This window comes from Nelumbo nucifera, chromosome 1, assembly GCF_055504915.1.
Source record: "Nelumbo nucifera cultivar China Antique chromosome 1, China Antique-T2T, whole genome shotgun sequence".
Classification (NCBI taxonomy): Eukaryota; Viridiplantae; Streptophyta; class Magnoliopsida; order Proteales; family Nelumbonaceae; genus Nelumbo; species Nelumbo nucifera.
Window position 1 is genome coordinate 83,544,277 of NC_142649.1, and position 23,240 is coordinate 83,567,516.

At 38.9% G+C, this 23,240-nt stretch overlaps 2 protein-coding genes across 9 annotated transcripts; one reads left to right on the forward strand and one right to left on the reverse strand.

The window, feature by feature from the left end:
• The first annotated feature begins 2,707 nt into the window (after positions 1-2,707).
• Positions 2,708-6,663, forward strand: LOC104599430 (uncharacterized). 8 transcript variants are annotated; one of them, XM_088886904.1, is made up of 3 exons: positions 2,718-2,848; positions 4,500-4,575; positions 4,819-6,663. In XM_088886904.1, exon 3 carries the CDS (start codon positions 5,103-5,105, stop codon positions 6,090-6,092), a length of 990 nt encoding a protein of 329 aa, XP_088743030.1. In that variant the 5' UTR covers positions 2,718-2,848; positions 4,500-4,575; positions 4,819-5,102; the 3' UTR covers positions 6,093-6,663. The 8 variants fall into 8 exon arrangements, with proteins under 8 accessions (XP_010260268.1, XP_088743030.1, XP_088743032.1 ...); XM_088886906.1 differs by having other exon boundaries at positions 4,885-6,663; XM_010261963.3 differs by lacking the exon at positions 2,718-2,848 and adding an exon at positions 3,416-4,404.
• Positions 6,664-17,743: 11,080 nt separating this feature from the next.
• On the reverse strand, positions 17,744-19,808 carry LOC104599432 (dof zinc finger protein DOF1.4-like). The gene is made up of 2 exons (XM_010261968.3): positions 19,650-19,808; positions 17,744-19,460 (listed from the first exon to the last, which is right to left on the reverse strand). The coding sequence occupies exons 1-2, from the start codon at positions 19,704-19,706 to the stop codon at positions 18,474-18,476; spliced, it is 1,044 nt and encodes a 347-aa protein (XP_010260270.1). The 5' UTR covers positions 19,707-19,808; the 3' UTR covers positions 17,744-18,473.
• Positions 19,809-23,240: the final 3,432 nt, after the last annotated feature.

Genomic DNA, 23,240 nt, shown 5'->3' on the forward strand with positions numbered 1-23,240 from the left:
TTAAGGTATTGTTGTCGATGCCACTTGTCACTGCAATGTTTGAAATTTAGGGTCTTTTTCAGAATGACAAGAAATGATGGTTGGATGGGGACCCTCCCACCGTAGGTTTCCATTTTTTGAATTCACATTTCTTTTCTAAGCAGAGAATAAGTAGTAATGGAGTGTGTAGTAAGCAAATGTTTGTCTAATGAACTGACCTCACTTGGCATTGGGCTACCCAGATGCTCATTCTCCTTATTTCAAACTTCAAACTATATATTTTCATTTGTCATCGTCTCTGATCTGATCTGATCTGATCTGGGTCTACAACAACTATTCAGGAGCTTTGCCCCATTAATTGCTAAAGGTATCCCAGTCAGAGTCAGCTGGTTGAACTATTTCTTTATTAATTTTTTTTTTTTTTTTCATGAAAGCCCTTAACCTTTGGTGCTTCAGAAAAACTATATATTCTTCCACATTTTGAGTTGCAAATTAATTGGCAAAACTCATCATCTGTCTGAGCTGGTATTTGGCCAAATTTTGTTGTTTATCTAGGAAAGTGAGAGACCTGTTAAAGCTTTTGATCTCATTCATGTACAAAGCCTTTCTCTTTTTTTTTTACTGTTAGAGATGTGTCATTTTGGAGTTGAGATCTCCTACCAACAAAACACGTCCCAACTCCCTATCAACTTCATCTAACATTGAACATCTCACTATGAGACTGGGACTCACTATAAAAGTGGGGAGCTCAGATCAGCACCCCACAGCATATCCCAACCATGTATTAGGAAGATGTTCTCAATGCACACTGAGATGGTTGTGCATGTGGGGCGCCATCAGCTGATGTGATATCAAAAGTGGGATCTACCATGAATGAAATGTGTTTTGTTGGTAGGAGATCCCGACTCGTCATTTTGTGGGATGGAATCATGGAAACCTCCAGCTACGTAGAGAATGATGCTTAAGGATTTGGTAAGAAAATTGGGTTTCTTACTGATGATTTCCAGGACATGGGTATAGTGGGTGGTGTTTTGTCATTGGCTTGGGAAAAAGCTCCATGGAAGTGGCTGTGGAATGTCATTCATTGTGAATGGCTCCTTGCCTACTTGTCTCCATATAATTCTCACAATCTCCCATTGTAGCCAGGTATCTTATGGTCCAACAAGTCAGTAATGAGAGAATGAAAATGCATCATTCCATAATCAATATGCATCCAAAGAGAGAAATCAAGTAAAAAGAACTCTTGCTATTTTTGCTTTCTTGCTTTCTTTTGGACTTTTTGTTCTTTCAGTCCCCTGTAGGGATTTAATAACGGAAGGATTGTGCTTGTGCATGCGGGTTGTTATGTAATGTGATCCCAAGTTCTACCCCCACAAAAAAAAAAGCCTTCAGAACTTTAATTATTAACTGGATTATTCTGTTTTGTTGTACAAATCAGCTTCATATTTTTTTCTCTTGCTATTTCCAACATTGTATTTGAGATTTGAACACATCTTAAGATGTGAAAAAAAAAAAAAAACTGGTAAGTAGATTAGCTCGTTTGTATTGCCCAAAGCAACCATTTCTTTTGCTAGGCTAAAGAACAAAACCAGAGATGATATAGCCATGCTTGCAGTTTCTTTTTATCTAGTTGGATTCGCTTTTTGTATATTGAGATATTTGACAATATACTAAATATATAGATGAAATTATTATAATATGCAACCAATGTACCAGTATATTAGTTAGTGCAACTCAACTCTTAGTCTCTTTTATTAAAAATAAAAAAAATAAAAAAATAAACTGTTATTTTCCTAGGATTTGGTCCTAAGCCCGCTTTGGGATGGGTCTTTGGGCTTGTACTCTTGGCCCGATAAAGTGTTACTGTGCAGCTGCCAGGCTTCGGACTGGGCTTTCCTCTACCTGTGCTAAGCCAGGCCCAAGTCGACCTGGCCCATGATCGTCCTCAGTTTCTCCTCTTTAGACATCTCAGTTCAATCTTAGAAAAAATTACTCTGGGTATATTCTATGAGATATTGCAATTTCTAAAAACAGCTTTACCCATAGAAACGAGAATAGATTGGGGGAATATGTATTTATTAGTTATACTTTATGAGACAGAATGGAGTAAAGCCATATTTTTCACATCTGAAATTTCCTTGTGCAACCTAAGTTATTACCACTTTGACTCTTGAAATCCAAGGGAGTAAAAATATCACTAAATAAGAGGGGTCTTTTTGAAATCAAAGATGGTTTTCATGGATAGAAATGTAAACAAAGATGCCAGAGGGTATAAGATGTAAATCTAAACTAAATATGCCATGGGTAGTTGAATGAGTTTCACCTTTTAAATAATTGAGAAATATGGAGCTGAATGTTCCTTAAGGTGTACTGATCCTTCTCAAGTGGGCCTGGCCAAAATCAGAGACCTAAATCAAACAAACAATGGTATTATATTGTACTAGTGCTGGACCTTGGTGGGGTAATTGGAGGAATATTAATTTTCAGTTCATTCAGATATATTCAACTCATAGCTTTTGGCCCATTCAAAAGTGGGGGGTTCTTGCAGCATCCAAACCAATTGCCTTTTGTCCAAAACACAAAATCCCTTCGTGCAGTGTGGCTGCTAAACCAATAGTGGTTGAGAAATCATCCAACAAACATTCCTAAAAGAAATTTTCATCTTCTTTATGGGGGGGGGGGGGGGGGGGGGGAGAGGTATTGGTTGTTATAGTGGTCTGCCGAGTTTGGGTGGGCTTTTTGTACTGTTCTAAAACATGTAGAATATTCATCTGGTGAAGATAAGAGAGAGAGAGAGAGAGAAATCTTTCTGAAAGCAGGAATCATCCCAAAAGCAGTCAACCCAAGCTTCGCTCCCTTCATCCCAAAGGTATCAAATCCAGAACCCCATAATTCAATTCTACTCAAGTTTTTCTAACTTTTGTGTGTGTGGGTTGGAATAGTTTGTATGTAGAGTTGTACACAGAAGATTGGTTAAAGTTTTGTCTCAAACGACGTCAATTTTGTGATTTGAAAGGAATAAAGAACATCATGAAAAAAAAGGGCATAAAGTCTGGTTTGCATAATCTTTGTATAAGGGCTTGTAAGAGAATTTTAAGTGTAGGATTAGAGAAGATATGATTATGTCACCAGAAAGCTATCCAATCTGATTGGCCCATATTCACTAAGGCTGGCAATGTTAAAGCAAGCTTCAGTTTCATCTATGTCAGGGGGGTTTTGCCTGTTCCAAGAAAATTCATTGGGTTGACTGGTATGTAATTTGCAAACCCAATTACAGATGGGGATTTGTTGGGTTGTTAGGAGGGGTAGTGTTTGGTAATTAGCATTTAGCACAAGCTTGAAACAATACTCTACTTGGGCTAATGGGTTTTCCCTCCAAAGTCCAAACACAGCTAGCTTGGTGCACTCTCATGGGGATGGGGGGGGGGGGGGGGGGTGTCTGGAATTGTGGTCCATGGATTGAATAATCCTGATGATGATCAAGTAATTTGGGTTAGTGCTATTTGTAGGGCTAATTCTAGTAGAGGATTGTTGTCTTGTTGACGGATCCTTTGTAATTAAGTTCATTTTTCCCAGACTTTTATGTTCCATCCATGAACTAAAAATGTTAGTGTTTGTCCTTTGGTGCGGAGGCTGTGGCCGTGGAGCAGTTGCAAGAGTTAACGGACACGGACGTCATCCCCTTCTCCTTCGCCTTGTCTTTGTTACGTGGCTCGGCCACGCGCCGTTTCCCTCCACTCCAATCGAACCCACCTCAGAGCTACGGCCTTCATTCATCTTTCTTCTCTGTCTGGTGAAGAGGAGAGGAGATCAGAGTCCAGAGAGAGATGCAAATCTCAGTCAGATAGTTTAATTGATACTTGTTGGGAGTGAAATGATATGGATGCGCGTCTTGTGTATTAGTTTATGAGAATAAAGAATAAAAAAGTGATGTTATTATGTCACAGAAGAGAATTAATAGAAAACTTGGAACAAGAGATTAGAGAGAGAATTTAATTGGAAGCGGTCTAGTTAGGAGAAGTGAGTAGTTTCACCACCGAGACAGCCACCCGTTCACGACCACCGTCCACCGCCACACCACGCTCGGCAGCCGCCTCTAAGTCAAGCCCTCGTGCTCCATCATCTATACTGATCAGATCTTTATTTGACCATCCTCCACCTTTTTCTTCTTCTTCTCCGGGTTCTCGTTTTTTTCTTTTTTGTTTAGTTTTTGGTCACAAAGCTGCTGCTTTTTAGTAATTGAACTGAGTTCTGAATTTCTTTATCTACTCTCTTTCATGTCTTTGGGTTGTTTGATCCGATAGGGTGAACTGGGTTTCTGTCTTGTTTATTTCTGATTTATTTTAATTTTGTTCTGGGTAACTGAGATAAGATCACTGAGATGGGATGGAACCCATAATACAGGTGATGAAGCAGTTTCCTCTGGTACTGTACTTTTACTGAACTCGTTTTTTGCTTCCTGAAGACTCTCCTCTCTCACGGACTGAGACGTCTCTCTCTCTCGCTTCTCTCTTGTCTAGGAAACCTGTTATCTCTCTTTTATCTCGACGTGCAGCAACCGTACCACCTCCTATCAGACGGCTTGCAGGATAACAGGTTGGTATCTATTCCCTAACCAACATCTCTCGCTCTCTATCCCTATCTCTATTCCATATCCCCCATGAGAGACAAAACTTGAGAGAGATCGTAAACATAATAGAGATAGAGAGAGAGAGAGAGAGAGAGAGAGAGAGAGGGAGGGAGGGAGATTGAGAAGATTTTGTTTTGGGTCGGAAAGAGATCTTAATTTCTTCTTTATTACTAAACAAACCTTTGTGTGTGTGTGTGTGGACTGTGGAGGGAGTTTTTGGTTGGAGCGGAAATCCGCATTCAGGAAGGATCGCCGTTGTTTTGCTCTCTGTGCAGATTCTCCTGGGCTGGAAACAGACACGTTGAGCTCACATCTGCTTACTGAAACGGCAAAGGCACCTTCCCCGCAAATCCCGTACCCCAATATCTGCATGCACCACCAAACATTTGCTACAGCTCGTTTTGAATTAACTCACCTCCCCGCCCGTCTCGCCGTCCCTCTGACATATATATAACAAGAAGAATTAGAGAAATAGAGCGATCTGAAGAGAGAGATGCAGCAAGATAGAGGTGGTGGTGGTGGTGGAGGAATAGCAGGTGCAGGAGGAGGAAGAATGGACCAGATGAAGGGGTTGCAACAGCATGATCGACGGGTGAAACCCCCACCACCGGAGAATCAACAGCAGCAGCAACAACAGCCTCAGAAATGCCCGCGTTGTGACTCTCTGAATACCAAGTTCTGTTATTACAACAATTATAGCCTCTCGCAGCCGCGTTACTTCTGCAAGACTTGCAGAAGGTACTGGACTCAAGGGGGAACCCTACGGAACGTCCCCGTGGGCGGTGGTTGCAGGAAGGGAAAGCGATCAAAAAAATCCTATACCGCCGATAATCTACAGAACCAACTGCCATCGGTTCCCCAGCTATCACAGCATCAGCTGCAGCAGCAACAATTCGGTTCATCCACAACCTCCACCTCTACAGTCATAACCACCAGTGGTGGTGGTAATCCTACTCTGAGGACCAAAGAAGTAGATTTGATGATCCCACCTTCTCACATCCCTCCGGTAGCACCCAACCCACCTTCTATTTACTATCCAGGTGGAGGGTTTCTGTCTTCGTTAGCAGCGCTTCAATCGTTGAATCAGCCCATGAACGTCGCCGGGGAGTTCGGCGGTTCTAATCTGGCTTTGCTACAGGGATTCAGTCTGCCGTCTTTCAGCCCCCAACAGCAACAACAAGCACAGCAACAGCAGTTATTCCAGATTGGTGGGGGTGCTGGTAGAGATAAGACGCCAATACATCAGCTGCTGCCTTCGGAAGAGAACACAATTCATCAGCAAACCAGGCCTTGTACTTCGTATCAGGAATGGCACCAAAGCTTCATCAACCCTAGTAACCCCATCGTCTCCGAGGCGGGTTACTGGAGCAGCAACAGCGCCACTAACAGCAGTGCTACTGGCCATTCCATGAACCCAGGTCACTGGATGCCTGATCCACCAGGTTATGCTCCTCCGTCATCTTCTTCACAATCTTTCCTATAACTATATATCATCAAGCTTTTATGAGCTGACAAACTGAATTCAGGAATTCTTTTCTTCTTTTCCATACAAAACAATTAAATCCTTTTGTTTTAATTGATTGGTGGGTTTTTGAGGTGAATCTTGTTGGTGGGAATGATCAACACACAGCTGCATCATATCATATGACAGGGACATGGACGGAGTTCTTTTGATATGGAATGAGTATCCATGTAGATAGGGAGAAACAATCGATTTTCTGGTTTTTTTTTTTTTGGGGGGTGATTTTGATTAAAAGAAAGACTCTGTCTCTTCAGAGTAATTGACTGTTACATCGAAGTAAGCTTTATTTGGTCGTTTGATTTAGCTTTATATAGTAGTTGTTAGCATAACGGAGTAGTAGTCTCTGTAAACTCTTATAAGAACAATGAATGAAATTGAAGAGAACATAAGTAGAGAAGAGAGTTGCACAGGTAAAGAAAGTAAAGGAGGGTTTTGATTTTGGCAAAGCGACAAGGTGGTTTGTTTGCTCATCTTTGTGCATGTGCTTTTAATTTATGCGTTTTATCTTTTTCAACAGTTTTATACTTTTATACCTCTTGTTCTCTTTCCTCTTCCATGGCTCCATGCCTCCATCCATGTTTGATTGCTTTGTTTTTTAATTGGAGTCTCGCTGCACCGAGTTGATCCTTTCCTGTCTCTCTTTCTCTCTCTCTCTCTTCTCAAGTACATCATCCTCTTGGGAAGAGTTACAGGCTACACACAGGAAAATCAGACGGCCATAAATGCATGCATGCATGCTTTTCGATTTTAGTTTACCTTAAAAGCACGTCTTTCGTTGGAATGGATGTTTTGGTGGTGTTATTGGGTTTGAGGTACGGGATCCAACGGCCATGAATGCAGGCATACTTTACTCCCTGACTCCATTTCTTTCATTTTTTTAAGGTTTCCTGGATTGTCGATGGATACACCTGCACCCAGATTGTGAATAAATAATAGAGGAGAGAGAAAGAGAGAGAGAATTTGTGTGTGTGTTAGGATTCCAATTCCTAAATGCCAGCAGACCAGAGGTAGGCGTCGGGAGGAGGTGTGTGTGGGGGGGGGGGTGAAGTGAGAAGTGGGAACTGGAAAGGAAAGAATGCGGTTTTCGAAGCGGAGCATATCTTTGGTACCTGCAAAGTAAGATCTAATACACAGAGAATAAATGCATGAGATGAGAGACCTCTCTTGTCACTGTGGGAACACCTCCCTCTTTCCTTTCCCACCCCACCGCTTTACCCCGTACGCTTCCCACTTCTGCCAGCTCTCTATAACTCTGTTTGGGCCTTTGGGCTGTCCTCGAAAGTTGAGTGACATTGGCCAATAATGGTCTCAGCTATCCGGGGTGTCTGGGACTGGGAGGGGGTAATAGACTCAAGACCGGACTGGACTGGATTGAACTGGAAGTCGACCCTTTGGCATCTATTCGAACAAGGTGGCTGACTGGCTGCTCTGCTCTTAGACCCACGCTCGTCAGCCCAAGATTGTAGCCCTAAAAGATGCTAAGGGCCCACAATTGTATTTTTGCATGTCATGATGATGGGTTCGGTGGTGGCTGTAGCTTCTCACAAATCACAACCGTTATTGCAGCAGCCTCTCTCTCTCCCCCTCTATTGCATTAATCAGCTGGAATTAGGGCTCAGTTTGGATGGAGTACAAATGTAAATATGTAGAGTGCAAAACCTTATGTTTTATATTATTTTGTATATATTTATATTGTATATTTACATTTATACTCTTTCTAAACTGAGCCTAGGGGTCACCCGTCACCCCTATTTTTCAGCCATCTTGCACCAGTTTTGCTTGGAATTTTTGGTCTCTGATTTTGCTTTCCTCGTGAAGGACTGTGGTTTCTTGAATTCTTGGCAGTGACCCCTTCTCAACATAAGTCATAGAATGGAGGAATATTTTACTGGATTAATTGAATAGGAGTTAAATTTTCAAAAAGAAAAAGATTGAATAGGAGTTAATACTATTTCATTTTTTTTTCTTTCTTTTAATTTGAAAAGGTATAAAATTAGAAATTCATTACGGTAGAGATAAATATGAAAACAAGTTTAATCTCAAAATGAGTGTTCCAATGAAACAATTTTTTTGTGGGCTTTGAGCAAACTTTGAAATCTTCGAATTTCAACCATTTATTTTTTTTGTATATTACTAAAATAATAAAAATGATATATAACTATGTATCATCAAATATTATAAATAATTACAATATATCAAAACATGTTCAAAATACCAAACTTTTGATAAATTTCAATTAAGATCAAGGGTCCAAAATGGCTAAATTTTCTAAACTTAGAACCTTGTTCTTCCTATTTTTGTTCTTGAGTATAGCACACGGGCAACCTTGTGCATCATTAACTAAATTTCATCAGGAAAGAAAGAACCCTTTTTTCAAAGAATTTCAGAACAAAAGTTCATTTTAGACAGTTAAAAAGAAATGCTTATACAACAAAAACAATTAGAGGCCATAAAATAAATTAAGGTTAAGTTATTGAATTGGGCATCTTACTGATTTGTATTTTAGTGAATGAAATAATTAATTAATAAACATTCAATGCTATAATTAATATTTAATAATCTACCCATACTTCAGCTTCAGTGATTAAGTAGCCTACAACCTCCTAAGCCTTTTAGTTCAACCACTTTAGGTATGATCAAATGGCCCAATAATTTTCTTTTTTTTTTTATATTTTCGGTACTCTTTGTGAGGTAAAGGTCACATGTATGTGCTGGTTAAAAAAAGGCTTTGAAAGGGCAGCACATACATAATTCCTCTAATGGCTTGGTGTTGTGAAGGAGAATCAAAAGAAGAAAAAATAAAGGGAAAAAATGTAGACAAAGATAACAAATGCATACGAGATTTATATGGTTTGGCATTTTTTTTACTACATCTAGAAAAGATACCCACAAATTCACTATTCTCAATTCAATCGTATATATATATCACCAAATTAAGTGTTTTTAGAGTTCCTAATTTCCTTGCAACTGAGAATAAAAGTATACCAAAAATATACCTGTGAAGTTGATTTAGGGACGATTTCACAGACCACTTCCCCCCTCGCCCTACTTATTTCCTTCTCCTTTTAACACAAGATGTCATTCAGCATATAGAGACAATGCAAGGAAGAAAAATGCTCATAACACATACATACATATGATCAACATTAAGTTAAGTTTCCTTCAAAATACATTAAGCTATATCCATTAATTAATTATAGTTTATGTCTTACATATGTTAACATTTTAGTAATTAATATTTTTCTTAATAAATATTAAATTTTTATTTTATGAATAAGTAAAAAAAAATATTATTGTGTCAATTATCTCATATGTTTCTCATTAGGAAAAGAATAGTTAATAAAAAAAATGATATTTCCAAAGCCTATTTTCGAAAGAAAAACATATGGAGCATTTGAAACTAAAAATTTTATTCACTTATTAATAAAAGGAAACAATATGCAATGATTTGAAATTAACCTAGACCAAATCAGATGGTTAAACAGGTTAATCAGAACTAGGCCCCTTTTAGTTCAAAGTTAAAACCTCATTCTTATGGTTTAATGTTAACATTGTAGGAAGATTCTTCTGTTTTTCTTTTATATAACAAAAATAATTTTGTCATTTATGCAAAGCTTGGGGTATTAACAGGTTGTATATGTTTTATCAATATTAATTCCTTCATAAATACCATTTTCCTTATTCATGGATAGAGTTATAATCAGCATAAAATATCATATATGTTCTATGGAAAAGTGATTAATATAGGAAATGATTTTTTGAAGCATTTTTTTTTTATGTTAGAGGAAGATCTTACATACATGTTCTCTTTACATAAAAGATCTTTATGCAATTGCCCGGGCATTAACAAAAGCATGTTTTAGTTATACTACTTAAGGCTCAGTTTGGAAAGAGTTCAGATACAAGGTTTAGAAATACCGTATATAAGGTTTTGCACTGAACATATTTGTATTTGCACTCTTTCCAAATGGAATCTAATAAACAATTATCTTTGAATAGAGAATGAGCAGAAATACATCCATTAATGGGTCATTTCATAACTGCTGAATTGGCTGAAATGAAATGCTTATTAGTTTGTCTTTTAGCAAATAAAAATATAATATAATGAAATAATGAAGGGTAAAGTCGTTGTACCGACTTTCCGTTTCGCAATAAAAGAGATCCCCCCTACTTTAAATGCTTATCCGTAAAAAGAAAAAGCGATATAATGAATTCGGTTCGACGAATAGGGGTCTTCGGTTTGTGGTTGTCTTCATGTTTCATCTGGTTCATGAACATGCCACAAGGCTATGTTTGGTTTGAAGGAAAAGGTAGGGAAAGGAAGGGAAAGGAAGGCTTGTATAGGTTTCCTTACCTTTCCCTTCCTTTCCCTACTTTTTCCTTCAAACCAAACACAGAAAGGAATTAGCATTCCACATGTCCATGTTGTTGGTAGAATCAGTGATACAGGGTTCCAAAACCAGCAAAATAGAACACAACTTTTTATAGCTTTCTTTCAACTAGGCATCTGGTTATATTGTGTGTCTTACATGTCAACATATCTCCAACAATAATGTCTCCACTCAACGATGACGGTGCGATTAAAGGTAAATTGTAAAAGTACATATGCACATGAATCACGCAATCAATACTCACATATCATGATTCAATAAATGAACCATGCTATCTTTCTCGAGAACCACAAACCAAACACCACTTTAAAGGATGCTCTTCAATGTGAATTATTTTTATTGCTTGAGTTTCCAAACAAATCAAAACCATATGGTTTGAAAACAAATTAATTCTTAAAACAAATATAAAATACATTTGTGGTTGTATATGTGTTTTTTGTTTCCAAAATTGAAACTAAAAACATGTTCTTGAATTTCGTTTGTTTAAATAATATTGTTTTCATTTCGTAATTGATATTGTGTTTCATAAGATCACATAATATCTCTAGTCCAAAATTTGTGTTTTTTTTTTCCTAACTAGATTTGGTGATTGATATCATGTTTCATAGATCATATGATTTCTGGTTTCCAAAGCATGGATTGTTTGTTGAAATAAAACGGTTTGCTTTTACTTCTCAATAATTCATCTTATTTGCCTGTTAGGGTAACGGCCTTAATTGGGTGTTTCTTAGAACCAATTTTCAACCTTCCGGTATAATAATAAATAAATAAAAGAGAAATTAAAAGAAACAAAAGTCACCCACAGGTCAAAATGTCTACTCAATATTTCAAGATTTCAAGGTTGACGAAGTCAAACAATATGAACTCATAGAAATCTTCTAAGTTGACCAATCTTCTTCTTTTTCCGGTCCCAGACGACTAACAAATCCACGTAGAAGAAAAGTAGATAGGAGAGAGATGAGATAGTGGCTTGTTATCAATACAAAAAAAAAAAAGAGAATAATCCGGCCCATTCAAAATAATATGAACCAAATTCTTCCTTCTTTCATATATATACCTATGTTTGATGGATTCAAATCTTTTGTTGATGAAGTCCTGCTCAGAAAGTGCTAAGACCCAAAAAGAATATATATACAATTAAAAAAAAAAGAAAAGAATAGGAAAATATCATTCCTATTTCTACTTATCCCCTTCATGTTAGTATAAAGATTAGATTTAGGAATTGAAGGTTATATATAGCCTTTCATTTCCTAAATTTTGTTGTCTAATGAATTGGGTAGCTATTTAATTTGTAGATTAATTTGGACTAACTCAATTAACCAGCGTAGATTTGACTCAAAACCTTTACTTTTTTTTGTGGGTTTGGGACTCGGTAGAACTAACCAACAATGAGTAGGGTCTAATGTTTTTTAACTTGACCTCTTTTGGTGGAAACGATCCATGGCGCAATCCAGTTGATGAATAATTTAGTTTGAAAGCATGAATTGTTGATGATCATTGTGACCCTAGAGATTTGGAATTACAAGTGACAGTGAAGAAAGCACTGGAATAATTAGCTTGGTCTGTGTCAAGAACGCCTTTTGGGCATGGCGGTTGTACTCATGAGGCATGTCTTATTACCTTCTTCTAGTCTCGTAGGCCATTTGAATGGATTGCATGTGCAACATATGTACAGCACATTCATACAAATTAATGCTTCCACTGTTTTTATTTATTCTTCCTCCATCAACCTTTTCTCTCTCTCTCTCTCTCTCTCTCTCATAGTCTGATCTAGATCTCTTACAAAATACAAAACCCAATTGGTAGGCTTCTTAAATTTAATAGATTATTAAAGTATTTGTCAAGATGGGGACACAAGACTCAGAGGCTGAGAGGGGGAGCAGGCAGGAGAGCCTGAGAATCTTTTTGAGTGGTCTGGCGAGATTAGCGTGGCCATGGCAGACGATATCATGGGTGGAGTGGAGTGGGTGGGTGGGTGGAGGAGCTCTCACTTTCTTTTCTTTTTAGCTTTTGAAACTTGTTATCTTATTGTCCTTTGAAGGTTTCCTCGCAACACATGGGAACCCATCCAGTGTCTGCCTTTAACGCCACATCTGAATGCATTGATGTTGAGTGTGGGGTAGTACTCGACCTTCAATTATAAATTACTCCCCACAACATGCATGAACAGCTGATGAATTCCCTGCGACATTCCCTGTATATATATAAAACTCCATTAATTTGTAAAGTAGATTCAATCTTTTGACGTTTGAAAAAAAAAAGAAAAACTTTAATTTCTCCCTGAGTGGCATGGCATCTCTCTAATGAGTTGTGATTGAAGGGGTTTGCTTGGTTATGAATTTAACATCTGTCTAACATGCACCCACGCTATGGCTTGTTGAAGAACCAGAATTATCCGATTATTCAGAGCTCTGTTCCAAAAGTTTATCCAACTAAGCCTACCCAGAAAGTGCCTGTATCTAAACTCTTAAGTACCAAGCTCTCATAGCCAATACCTTATTGGCGATGTGGCCACAATCTTGTCATATTTCCCACTGAAGCATATTTGGTAATTTGGAGGATAAAAGTAGTGCCAGTGCTTTAAAAGTGGGCTGGAATTCAGAATTCTGCATCGGGTGTATCCCTACTTCTCGGTTAAATTTATTCTCTAATAAAAAACTTGCCACGTGGCATTTATAATTTGACAGTACATGTCCACCTGGCAATGTAGAACCTCTAGGCAGAATTATAGGTTGGTTTCTTTTTATATAGCTTCAATTACAAGTCGTAGTTCAATGAGTAGTTTAGGTCTAGAGCACCTTTTTTTTTCTTCTTTTTCTATGTTGTATGTTCTTCCCGACAACGCCACTGACCTAACCTGGGTTTAGACTTTACACTGCTTAACCTGTCGAACGTGATTGGACAACACCAACTCCAACTCCTCAGCTCCAGTCGATGGGTTTGGTTTTTCAGATATCATCGATGTCTACAGCGTGACACTCGCTGCAACTGCCTCACCATCTACTACGTGAACCAAGCTTTGATGAGAGCTAGCCCTGGTTTCAAAGAAGTTTCGTGGCAGGAAAACAGGAACCCAGAGCAGAAATTTCGCGTATTTGTTAGTGGAGCACTTGTGTGATCACAGGAGAACAACGACGGAAGCCGTCATCGTCCCTGGCGTATTCAAATTTAAAACATAAATGGAAGATGACCTCATGCTATCTCTGAGATACTATCGCAGGAAATTCTCTTCATATTATTCTAATATCTGGGTCTTACTTTATTGATAGGTAGGATTGAAAAGAAAGCAGCACAGTTGACCTATGCTTTACCTCTTTTTTTTTATTGGATTTCTAGGCAAGACCGTTACAGCTACTTGCTTTGTATTTGTTATTCTAAATGAATGGAGTGGCTCTGAGATATCACCAGTGGCTACTTGTTTAATCAATGGCGCGTAAGCTTTTTGTTCATCTTTTTTGTTCATATTAGTTACTTGTCTTGTTCCATTGTGACTTGCTTTCTTCAGACTCATTCCATGAGGCTTCTCTTTTGAAATTTGAATCGTATTGAGTGGTTAGAATACGATTACCAATAATTAACGTTTCAAAATATTTTTCTAAGGGAGAAGGGATCAAAGGGGTTGCGTGTGTGGAATGTTATGTCAAATTCTCTGGATGATGCTTACTCCAGTACTGTACTGCTGCTGTTCTATACCCATATATATATATATATATATATGCTCACGGCTGTTAATGGGTTGGACTTGGGCTTAGAGTTAGAAAAGCTATCAAGCCTAACCCAGCTGATGGGTCGGCCCATCTCTTCAAAGTTGGTGATGGGTTCTGTTTTATAATTTCAAATTTTACAGATTCCCGCCCCATATATATAATGGTTTCAATTGGGAAGTATTAAGTAAGTATATTGCCTTACAATCAGAACTTAATTTTTATGGTTCCTAAGGAAGGGTCTCTTTCTGGGTTATAAATTTGGTTTTAATTAAAGAGTTTGGTCTTATTATGTTTCTGTTCAATCGTACGAGTGATTAGGATGTTTTGAGGATGAAAATGAAAGAGATCATCAGTTGGTCTAAATGGGTTTTTTCGTTTGACTCCCAACCCTGCACTCAGTCTTGATGATCATCATCATATCGCCTACGGCTCTCTGGTGATAATAAGGCCCAAACAAAAACACCCATTGAGACTATGATTTCTCATTAGAAGAACTGGGTTTTGAAGAGGGAGCTAGGTTTAGCACAGTTTGTACAGTAAGGTTGAACAAATTTTTTTAGTTGTCAATGCGTTGTACTGGGGTGCAGAAAAGGATGGGATTGAAAGGAATAAGGAACTAGCTAAAATAGAGATAAAGGGTAGGAGTGCGATGGTAGAATCTCGAGCTAACAAGCGTGAGAATGTGGATTTGAATCTGAAAGCGGCTAATTCCTACCAATAGTTAATCTTCTTTTGACCATAATTATTAGTTATTAGAGGGTGGCTAGTATAACAAAATAAAACTTACTTAATACGAATCGATGAAATTCTTTTGACCACAATTTTTTAACCTCGGTGGTAATCAATCAGGTGGGTTTTCATCAAAATCCACTGGGTTTTTATTTGGTCGGTCAAATCCTTAGATTTTTCTTGTAAGAAGTATTTAGAGAAAATACTATAGTGCTTATTTTTCATGCATTTGAATTTTCAAATTGCACTTCAAAAACCCATCAAGCATATCCTTGTGCTAAACTTTTAGTGGCACATTTGTTTGATATTTTATTCAGGGAGGTGTACTTTTAATAGATTAATTTTAATATTGAAATAGAAGCTGGAGGGTTCTCTTATGAGAAAAGTTATTTTTGCAATCTTCACACAATTGAAATTGATCAAATTTTGTTAGTTTAAATTAGAAATAAATATCTATATAGCCATTGTAATCCAAATGATAGGCTTATACCAATGGATGGGTCTTATTCCTTCTTTTGTTGAATTGTGCCTTGAATTCCTCCTATATACGCATGTGGCCCATTTCATCATCTAACCCCACATTTGTGGGGAAGAACCCAAATGAAAATTTTTATTGAGATATGTGGTGGATGTAAAAGCCTAACCCCCATTTCATATATATGCACACATGCATTATTGTATGTATGTATGTATGCATGCATTATGCATTATTGTATATATGTATGTAAGACTTTTTATCATAGAAATAGTTAGGGGTGATGAACAGGGTGTAATAATGTATCGACTTGTAAGGTTGTGTGAATTCTTCTTTTAATTCATCATTACCACCATCAACGTAACTAAATAGGACGAGCTCCAGAAATCAATGCCGCAACCACAGCTTGTAGGGACAAGCAATGGGATCGGAGGTCCTAGATAAAAGGTCAAATGAAACCTTTCAAATATCACATTACAAACTTGTTTTTGGAAGTTATCTCGTGACGTTTAATTTATGTTTTATTAGAAAAAATTAAAGAAGCATGCACCACACCTAATAGGCTAATGAATTAGTCATTACGTGTACTAGTCTTTTCAAATTCGATCTTCATCACTCCCCACTCATCAACAGCCTCTGTCTTCTTCTCCAAATTTTGGAAAGCACACGACAACACACAAACCTAAATACATACTGAGTTGTGAGATGAGTTTTGAAAGGCCTCAGCCCGTAGTTATCGATCACCGGTAATTAGCAGGTGCATGCGTGTTCCTGAGTTGTCTGCCAAGAGACATGATAAAGAAATAAAGTTCTTCTGGATTAGGCTTGCCCCACGCAATATCTTATCAAGGAAAAGAGAAGTAATTTTAGTTTGATCGTTCAAGGAAGAGAGTTGGCTAATGCATGATGATGAAGATGAAGATGATGAATACAAGTGAAATTTGGCATGCTACTCATGATATGTCAGTATATGTGACTTCTCTCTAAAGTTGTCACGTAGAAAAGGAGACCATCCCACAGACAATAAGAACTCTATTATTTATTCTTGCCTTATTGTACTTGGCAACCAAATCCACCTTTCTCTCCTTAATGGATTATCCTGTTTATACACTTTTCCATGTAGAGAGGTACTCTTTCTACTCTCCTGATCATATTTCATATACCGCCTCTTAGGAGCCCTGATTAGCTACGCTACTTGATGGCTTTTGTTATTAGGGGGCTGTTTGTTTAACCAATAATAATGCCCCACGTCAGTCGTCATGCATGCAAAGTGAGATATTGGCCAGTGATTATGGTTTATCCGTTTATGGGGGGGGGGGGGGGGGGGGCATATACATTAGATAGATGGCTGATGTGGGGCGTTATTAATATTATTGGCCAAACAGCCCCTAGCACACCTATGAGCCATATATCAAGTAGTGCAGCTAATCCAGACTCCTCTTTTACATTAGTTCTGGTGGTGGGTGGACATAATGGCATTCTCTCAACCTCAGAGAGCTCTTTTTCTCTTTTAACTTTGAAAGGTTTAATTGTGCTAGTTCAACCCCAAACAGATGGTTGGATATAATTTGCAACCCCACCACCCGGTTTTCAACATGATTTAATTGAGTACTTCCCAACCTGACCCAGACGGTTTGACCAGCCAATAACCTGCCGACCCATTGCAAGCCCTCTCTAACTTTGGTCTCTTAGCTTGCAGCTCAAACTGGCAGCTTACTTCGGGAACTTGGTTTGGGAGTTGGGACCAGCAGCACAACACAAGGGCATATGCACATGCGTCGTCGATAGATACATTGCCTTCCGATCGAGGACATTGATGAGATGGTGTGGGTCTGCAACATACCCGGAACAAAGAGAACTTGCCAACAGAATGCATAAACTTTGCCTTCAATCAACAATGGATCAAATGGAATTAATTCCCCAGCAGAGTATTCATGCTTTAGAGCTGCAGAAACCATGACATAACTCATGATCATGTTCTTTAGGTTTGGGCAAATTTTCAACTGCTTCCAGTGGTTTGTTAGGTATAGAAAGTAAAGAAGCTACGAGTGCTAAGCAAATTCTATGAATAAAGTGCAAAATAATTTCTGTTCTACTAATTAAAGACTAAAATTTCTCAGCGAAAGCCCACGTACTCTAATTACAGCCAGCTTACTTGGGTGAGTGATATCTTGAGCTCGTTTTTCACAATATCGTAGATATATACATGCATCCATGTATGCTTATGTGATTTCACAATATCGTAGATATATAATGCATTTGCACTAATACATAGTTTGAGTAAAGTCTCATGTACCGCAAAACCACAGCTTTTATCAACACTATCAGGAAACCAACCAAAGTTAATTAACAACATGTAACATTGTCCAACCACATTGACTACTCCACATTGCATTAACAAATCTTCCTCTCTTCTATAGTACTATACCCAATCCTTTCCCATGAACCAAAACAATAAGGAAGAAAGAAAAAGAATTAGGAGGGAGAGAGAGAGAGAGAGAGAACTTATTAGTTCTTCCTTGAGGACTGCAACATGTATATCCATTAACCCCCTTTTGCCCCACCACCTAATGACATATACATTAGAAAGAAATGCAATGTCATGCTTATATACATACAGGAAATGCACCTTTTCTTTTTTTTTTTTTTTTTCTCAAGGATCCTTCCCCCAAGGAAACCCTTAAGCACTTTAATTGATGATGACGATGATTCAGAGACGATGAGAGGAAGATGATCCGAGGTTCCTCTCAGAGCAAACAGTTTATGTCAACCTTGAAGACTAAAAGAACAGGCTGTGGTGTTTGCAACTGACATGATCGCTCCGATCTGATCTCCTCCCGTTGTAGGCTTCATTCCAAATTCCTTGTTTCTGAATTTCCACCATTCCATGCTGTTGGCATGAAGTTCACTACAAGAAGAAATTAACCCACAGAAAACCTAACTAAATAAAAAGACCAATAGGATTTAAAAAGAGAGAGAGGAAGTCATGATTCATGAATGATAGATGATGATCATATTGTTTTTCTTTTGGCCCTGATGATCAAATCAAAGAGGTGACTGAAGACCCAAAATTGTTGAGATCAGGCCAAGCACCAACAGTTGTCGAGTTCCAATAGAGAGATGGATCGGTTGATCCAACTGCTTCTACTGGATTCTGGCAAGGGACATTCCAATCCACGTTGCTGCTCATTCTTCCGTTCACTTCTTCCTTCTTCACTTCTTTCACTACCATCCCAGGATCGCCGTTCCCGGCCACCTGTAGGTCTTCAAAGGGTAACAAGGCCTGAAAGCTATTTGCCGATCGCCTCTCCTTCAGATTCAGACTACCCAAGATGAGTCTTTGCTGCTGAAGGCTAGAAGCTAGTAGAGAAGCGGTTGATGTAGAAGATGAAGATCCAAGGAGTGATGAGTAGTTCGAGAGAAGAGAATTCGAAGTAACAACATCTTGGATTTGAGTGCTAGGATTAAACCCAGTTCGGTATTCGTCTCCGTGGGCATCCCCACTAGTCAAAGTGGTCGACGAGAAGCCCAGTCCGAGAGCATTCAATTGAGGCTGGAGATTGTAGCCAGTACATGAAGTGTCCACGTTAGAAACTCTTGAGTGGAAGCTCGGAAATGGAAGATTAATGTCAGAAGGAGTGGTGGGTAGGCCGTAAAACAAAGAACTAATGTGGTTGGAAGCCGTAGACACATCGATCCGAGGAGGGGGAGGTGGTGGCGGTGATGGTTGCGTTCTGGTAGGCTGAGAAGAAGAAGAAGAAGAAGCATCAGTAGATGTTGAGGACCTCTTCACCCTCTTGTTCTTCCGGCACCCTCCGCCGACCGGAACGTTACGCAACGTTCCACCTCTGGTCCAGTAACGCTTACAGGCTTTGCAGAAATGCCTAGGCTGAGATAAGCTGTAGTTGTTATAGTAACAGAATTTGGTGTTGGAGGAATCACAACGAGGACACTTGAGGGCCTGCTCTGGGGCAGGTTTCTCCATGATCCTTCCACTTGAAGCCATCAATCCCGTCTCATCTGCTTTCTGCACCACACCAGAAAGAAAAAAAAACGAAGGAAAAAAAAGAAGGATTACAAGGTGGTTTCAAGAGTAAATAACGACCCAAAACAAATATTCTCGTCCAAGAGCTAAGAAACAAAAACAGTCATTTTATGTACAAAATAATTGAGACTCTTGTGCGTGTTTGTGTGTGTATATGAGAGAGAGGGAGACCTGTGGCCATTCGTTCGAGTTAGAAGAGATGACCAGCTTCTCACAAGAACCCAACATATCTCCACTCAAAAGAATCGCTGAAATAGAGATTAAAAAAGGACAAAGATCAGGTGGCGACGTGAGAGCTTGTGGACAGGTTGAAATGGGAAAGAAGGGGCGAGAGTGATAAAGGATAAAAAGAGGAGTAAGAAGGAAATAAATTATTAACAATTTTTTGAAATTTTCACGTGATGAATCCGGTTCAAAACCAGATTACGAGCCAGAACAAGTACGATAACCAAGGTTCTAAAGTGGAAAAAATAGTAAATTAGAGTCTGGTTAGTATTATATATATAAAGAAAGAAAAATAGAACTGGATCAGCAACCCAGAACTAGAAAAGAACACAAGGAGAATATTAGCAGATGAATCCCATTTCCTACCCGGTCCAACAAGGAAGAACATCACACACTCCAAAATCCAAATCACTACGTACCAATGTAACATTCCTTTGCACTTTGATTGTTATTATTATTAATATTTGTTAGAGAGAGAGGGTATCCCTATAGACAGACCAACATTCGAGGCTGTAAGACAACAAATCCCCACATCCTCCTTTAACCTTTTTTTTAAAAAAAAAAAAAAAATTTAAGCCAACTCTCTGGCGCTAGCTGCAGCAACGAACCTTACACTATACAGTCACAAGATTGTGCATATTGGGGTTTTAGCTTTAGTACTAGACCCGAATGACTATAATTCTAATGGGCCTGTCCGATTTGTCAAGATGGCAGTTGGGTTGTTTTGTTTGTTAATATATATCCGACCCGGGTTGGATGTTACCCGACCCAAACAAAGTACACAGTGGCTAAGTCCAAAAAGAAAGGGACAAGAGGGACCATGTGGGCGTACTCGTTATCTCATTCAGGCCCCTCAAAGAGAGAAAATCCACGCTTTATGCGCGAGGTGTCGATCCTTCTTTCTTCTTTATACTACTTCTCCTGCAGTTCTCCGTTTGGGTTTGAAAAACCGTTAAGAGTGTCAGAGAGAGAGAGAGAGCTTTGGAATGGCACATAAACGCCAGACCCCATGTGGTGGGCAGCTCAGCTCCGAGAAAAAGAAAGAAAAAGCAAATATGGATTGGGGAACAAACGGATTTTGTAGTGTCCCGAGGGATCTTCTTCTCCTACCTACATCCCATAATTATTCCTCCTACCCAATTCTAATGGGCTTTTTTTCTTTATAATTTATCCATCTCACTCAAATTTAATGGATGATTGTGGGTTTTCCTTATTAATGCGCATCATATGTGGGCTGTGGGACTGAACTGAAAGAGGAAGATTTGGAACTTGGAAGCAAGAGTTTGTGAGTTACCAACTTACCATGCAATATTGCATCCTCATTGGGTTTGGGAATTGGGACCCATTTCATCTCGGAGCCCAAACCCAATCTGATTGCTAATGGGTCCTACTGCATGTATTGTAACCACCTGATCTTGGACTTGGAGTTTTTATGCAGTGTTAGTGGCTGTGGTGGGTGGGAACCAGTGAATAATGATGGGCCCAGAAGTTTTTGGTTCTGAGAGAGGGTACATGCTCTATGCCCTGAGGCCTGAATCATCATCTCTCTAGATGATGAAGTACTAACAGATTTTCAGAGAAATTTGTTAAAGATCTAATTTGTACTAGAAATTGGGAGCATAAACATGAGAAAGGAAAGCTGGGCCTTGGTCCTTGTTATGGGAAGGTGTCGGTCAAATACAGAGGCGGAAGTGGGCCCTTCCCCAGCCCTCCCCACCTCTCCACTACGGGTCACGAGATTCCGTTCTCTCGAGCAGAGTAAGGAAGGAAGCCTAACTGCCCAACCCAACACGCGAGACCGGATCTGTTCTTCCCAGTTGGCGCCTCACACGTATATTTTATCATGCATTAGAAATATCTCCCGTACTTACGAGTTATATAGTTCACAAGAAATATTGTCAAATGCACGGTAGATGTGTTTGTGAGGCGCCTATTATAAGGAGCAGATCCCATCATCAACACGCACGTTATGGGAAGGACCGTAGATGTGAACAGGAGACTGAGACTGAGAATGTGTACGTGGAATAGAGAGATCAACTGATCGAGAGAGGAGAAAAAAAAAAAAGAAAAAAAGAAAAGAAGAAAAGAAGAGGGGGGACCAAAGAATCAAGTTCACGCCAGCCGTACCCTTCAAAGACTGACTGCATCGCACCCTAAAAGAAGTTGGAACAAAGATCTCGCTCTCCACCCCATTAATATTTATTTCATGTATCAACTCTCAAATAAATCATGATTACCCAACCCAAGATAATTAGACAAGTGATTTTTGATAATATGAGCACTGCACTACCAGAACAAGTGGAACACACGGATTGCTTTATCAATCATGACCCACACCACTTTGTGGACCCCCCTTGAGAAACCCTAATCTGTATCAGAACAATCATGACCCTCTGATCGTATACAGATGCAGACGCAGAACTGCCTTTTTTTTTTTTTTTGACAGTGAGAGGGAGGGAAGAAGAGCTGAGTGGCTCAGAATAAAGATTGGGTGGGTCCATTTCCATCATGTGGTCATCTAATGATGCCGACTGTTGATAGACAATAGAGATCCACCATCATCACCATCTGCTTTAACATGGAAATGGAAAAATAGACTTCTCTCCTCTTGTTTAGGCGGTGGGAGGGAGAAAGGGCCATCAGTTAGTAGAGTTGAGACTTGAAGAGGGGGTGTCCCCAGCATGACGGAGGCACCAGCGCTGAGTGATGCTCACTGCGCGGGCTTCGCTTAAAAAGAATTCACAGCAAAGCACTATTCCATATCATGACATTTAAGCTTGTCCTGTGGAATTGGGGAACGTTTTGGAATGACTTACTGTCTGCTTCTAAGTATCGTCGATGATACATACAAACATGTATATTAGGTAGTTTAGAGTTTAAATCGATACGTACATCTCACCTTGCATTAAGAACATCTTTCATATATGTCATGGAGAAATATTCTGTGAGGCACTTGTAGGAGAAATATATGTCATGGAGAAATATTCCCAATACATGATTGAGATATACTGTGAGGCACTTCTAGGGCATACTCTGTGGGGGAACCAATGTGAATTGTGTATCTTTGGGGATTCATTCCCTTTATTTTCAGTTTCTTTTTTCCAAAATATGACAAGAGAATGATTTTAGGCCTGACTATCCCCTGAAATAACTTAAAACCCCTTGGTTTGAGCATAACGATGTTCCAAATACGATGTAATACACTTAATATGAGATATTGTATCGATACTTTGAATCTTAAACTGAGTTTGGAAGAAGTACAAATGCGAATATGTAGAATGCAAAACCTTATATTTAATTTGTATGTATTTATACTATACATATTTGCATCTATACTGCTTCCAAACTGAGCCTTGACTACCCTTTCAATTTCTTTGTAGAGAGAGAGTACTTATTTCCACTTGATGCTTATTTTACTATTATATTTCTTCTTTGAATATCATAATGTTGCTTAGTGGGGGGCATCTTACCGTCTAACCTGTTAATTTAATTTCTCTCTCTCATTCATATAACAGCACTAGGCTGTCAGGAGTTCAT

Bases quoted from the DNA above. Each gene is read 5' to 3' on its own strand.
- LOC104599430 (XM_010261966.3), top strand. From the start codon at position 5,103: ATGCAGCAAGATAGAGGTGGTGGTGGTGGTGGAGGAATAGCAGGTGCA.
- LOC104599432 (XM_010261968.3), bottom strand. From the start codon at position 19,706: ATGTTGGGTTCTTGTGAGAAGCTGGTCATCTCTTCTAACTCGAACGAA. The intron at 19,461-19,649 runs GTCTCCCTCTCT...GGTGTGGTGCAG, and splicing joins ACTCGAACGAATGGCCACAG to AAAGCAGATGAGACGGGATT.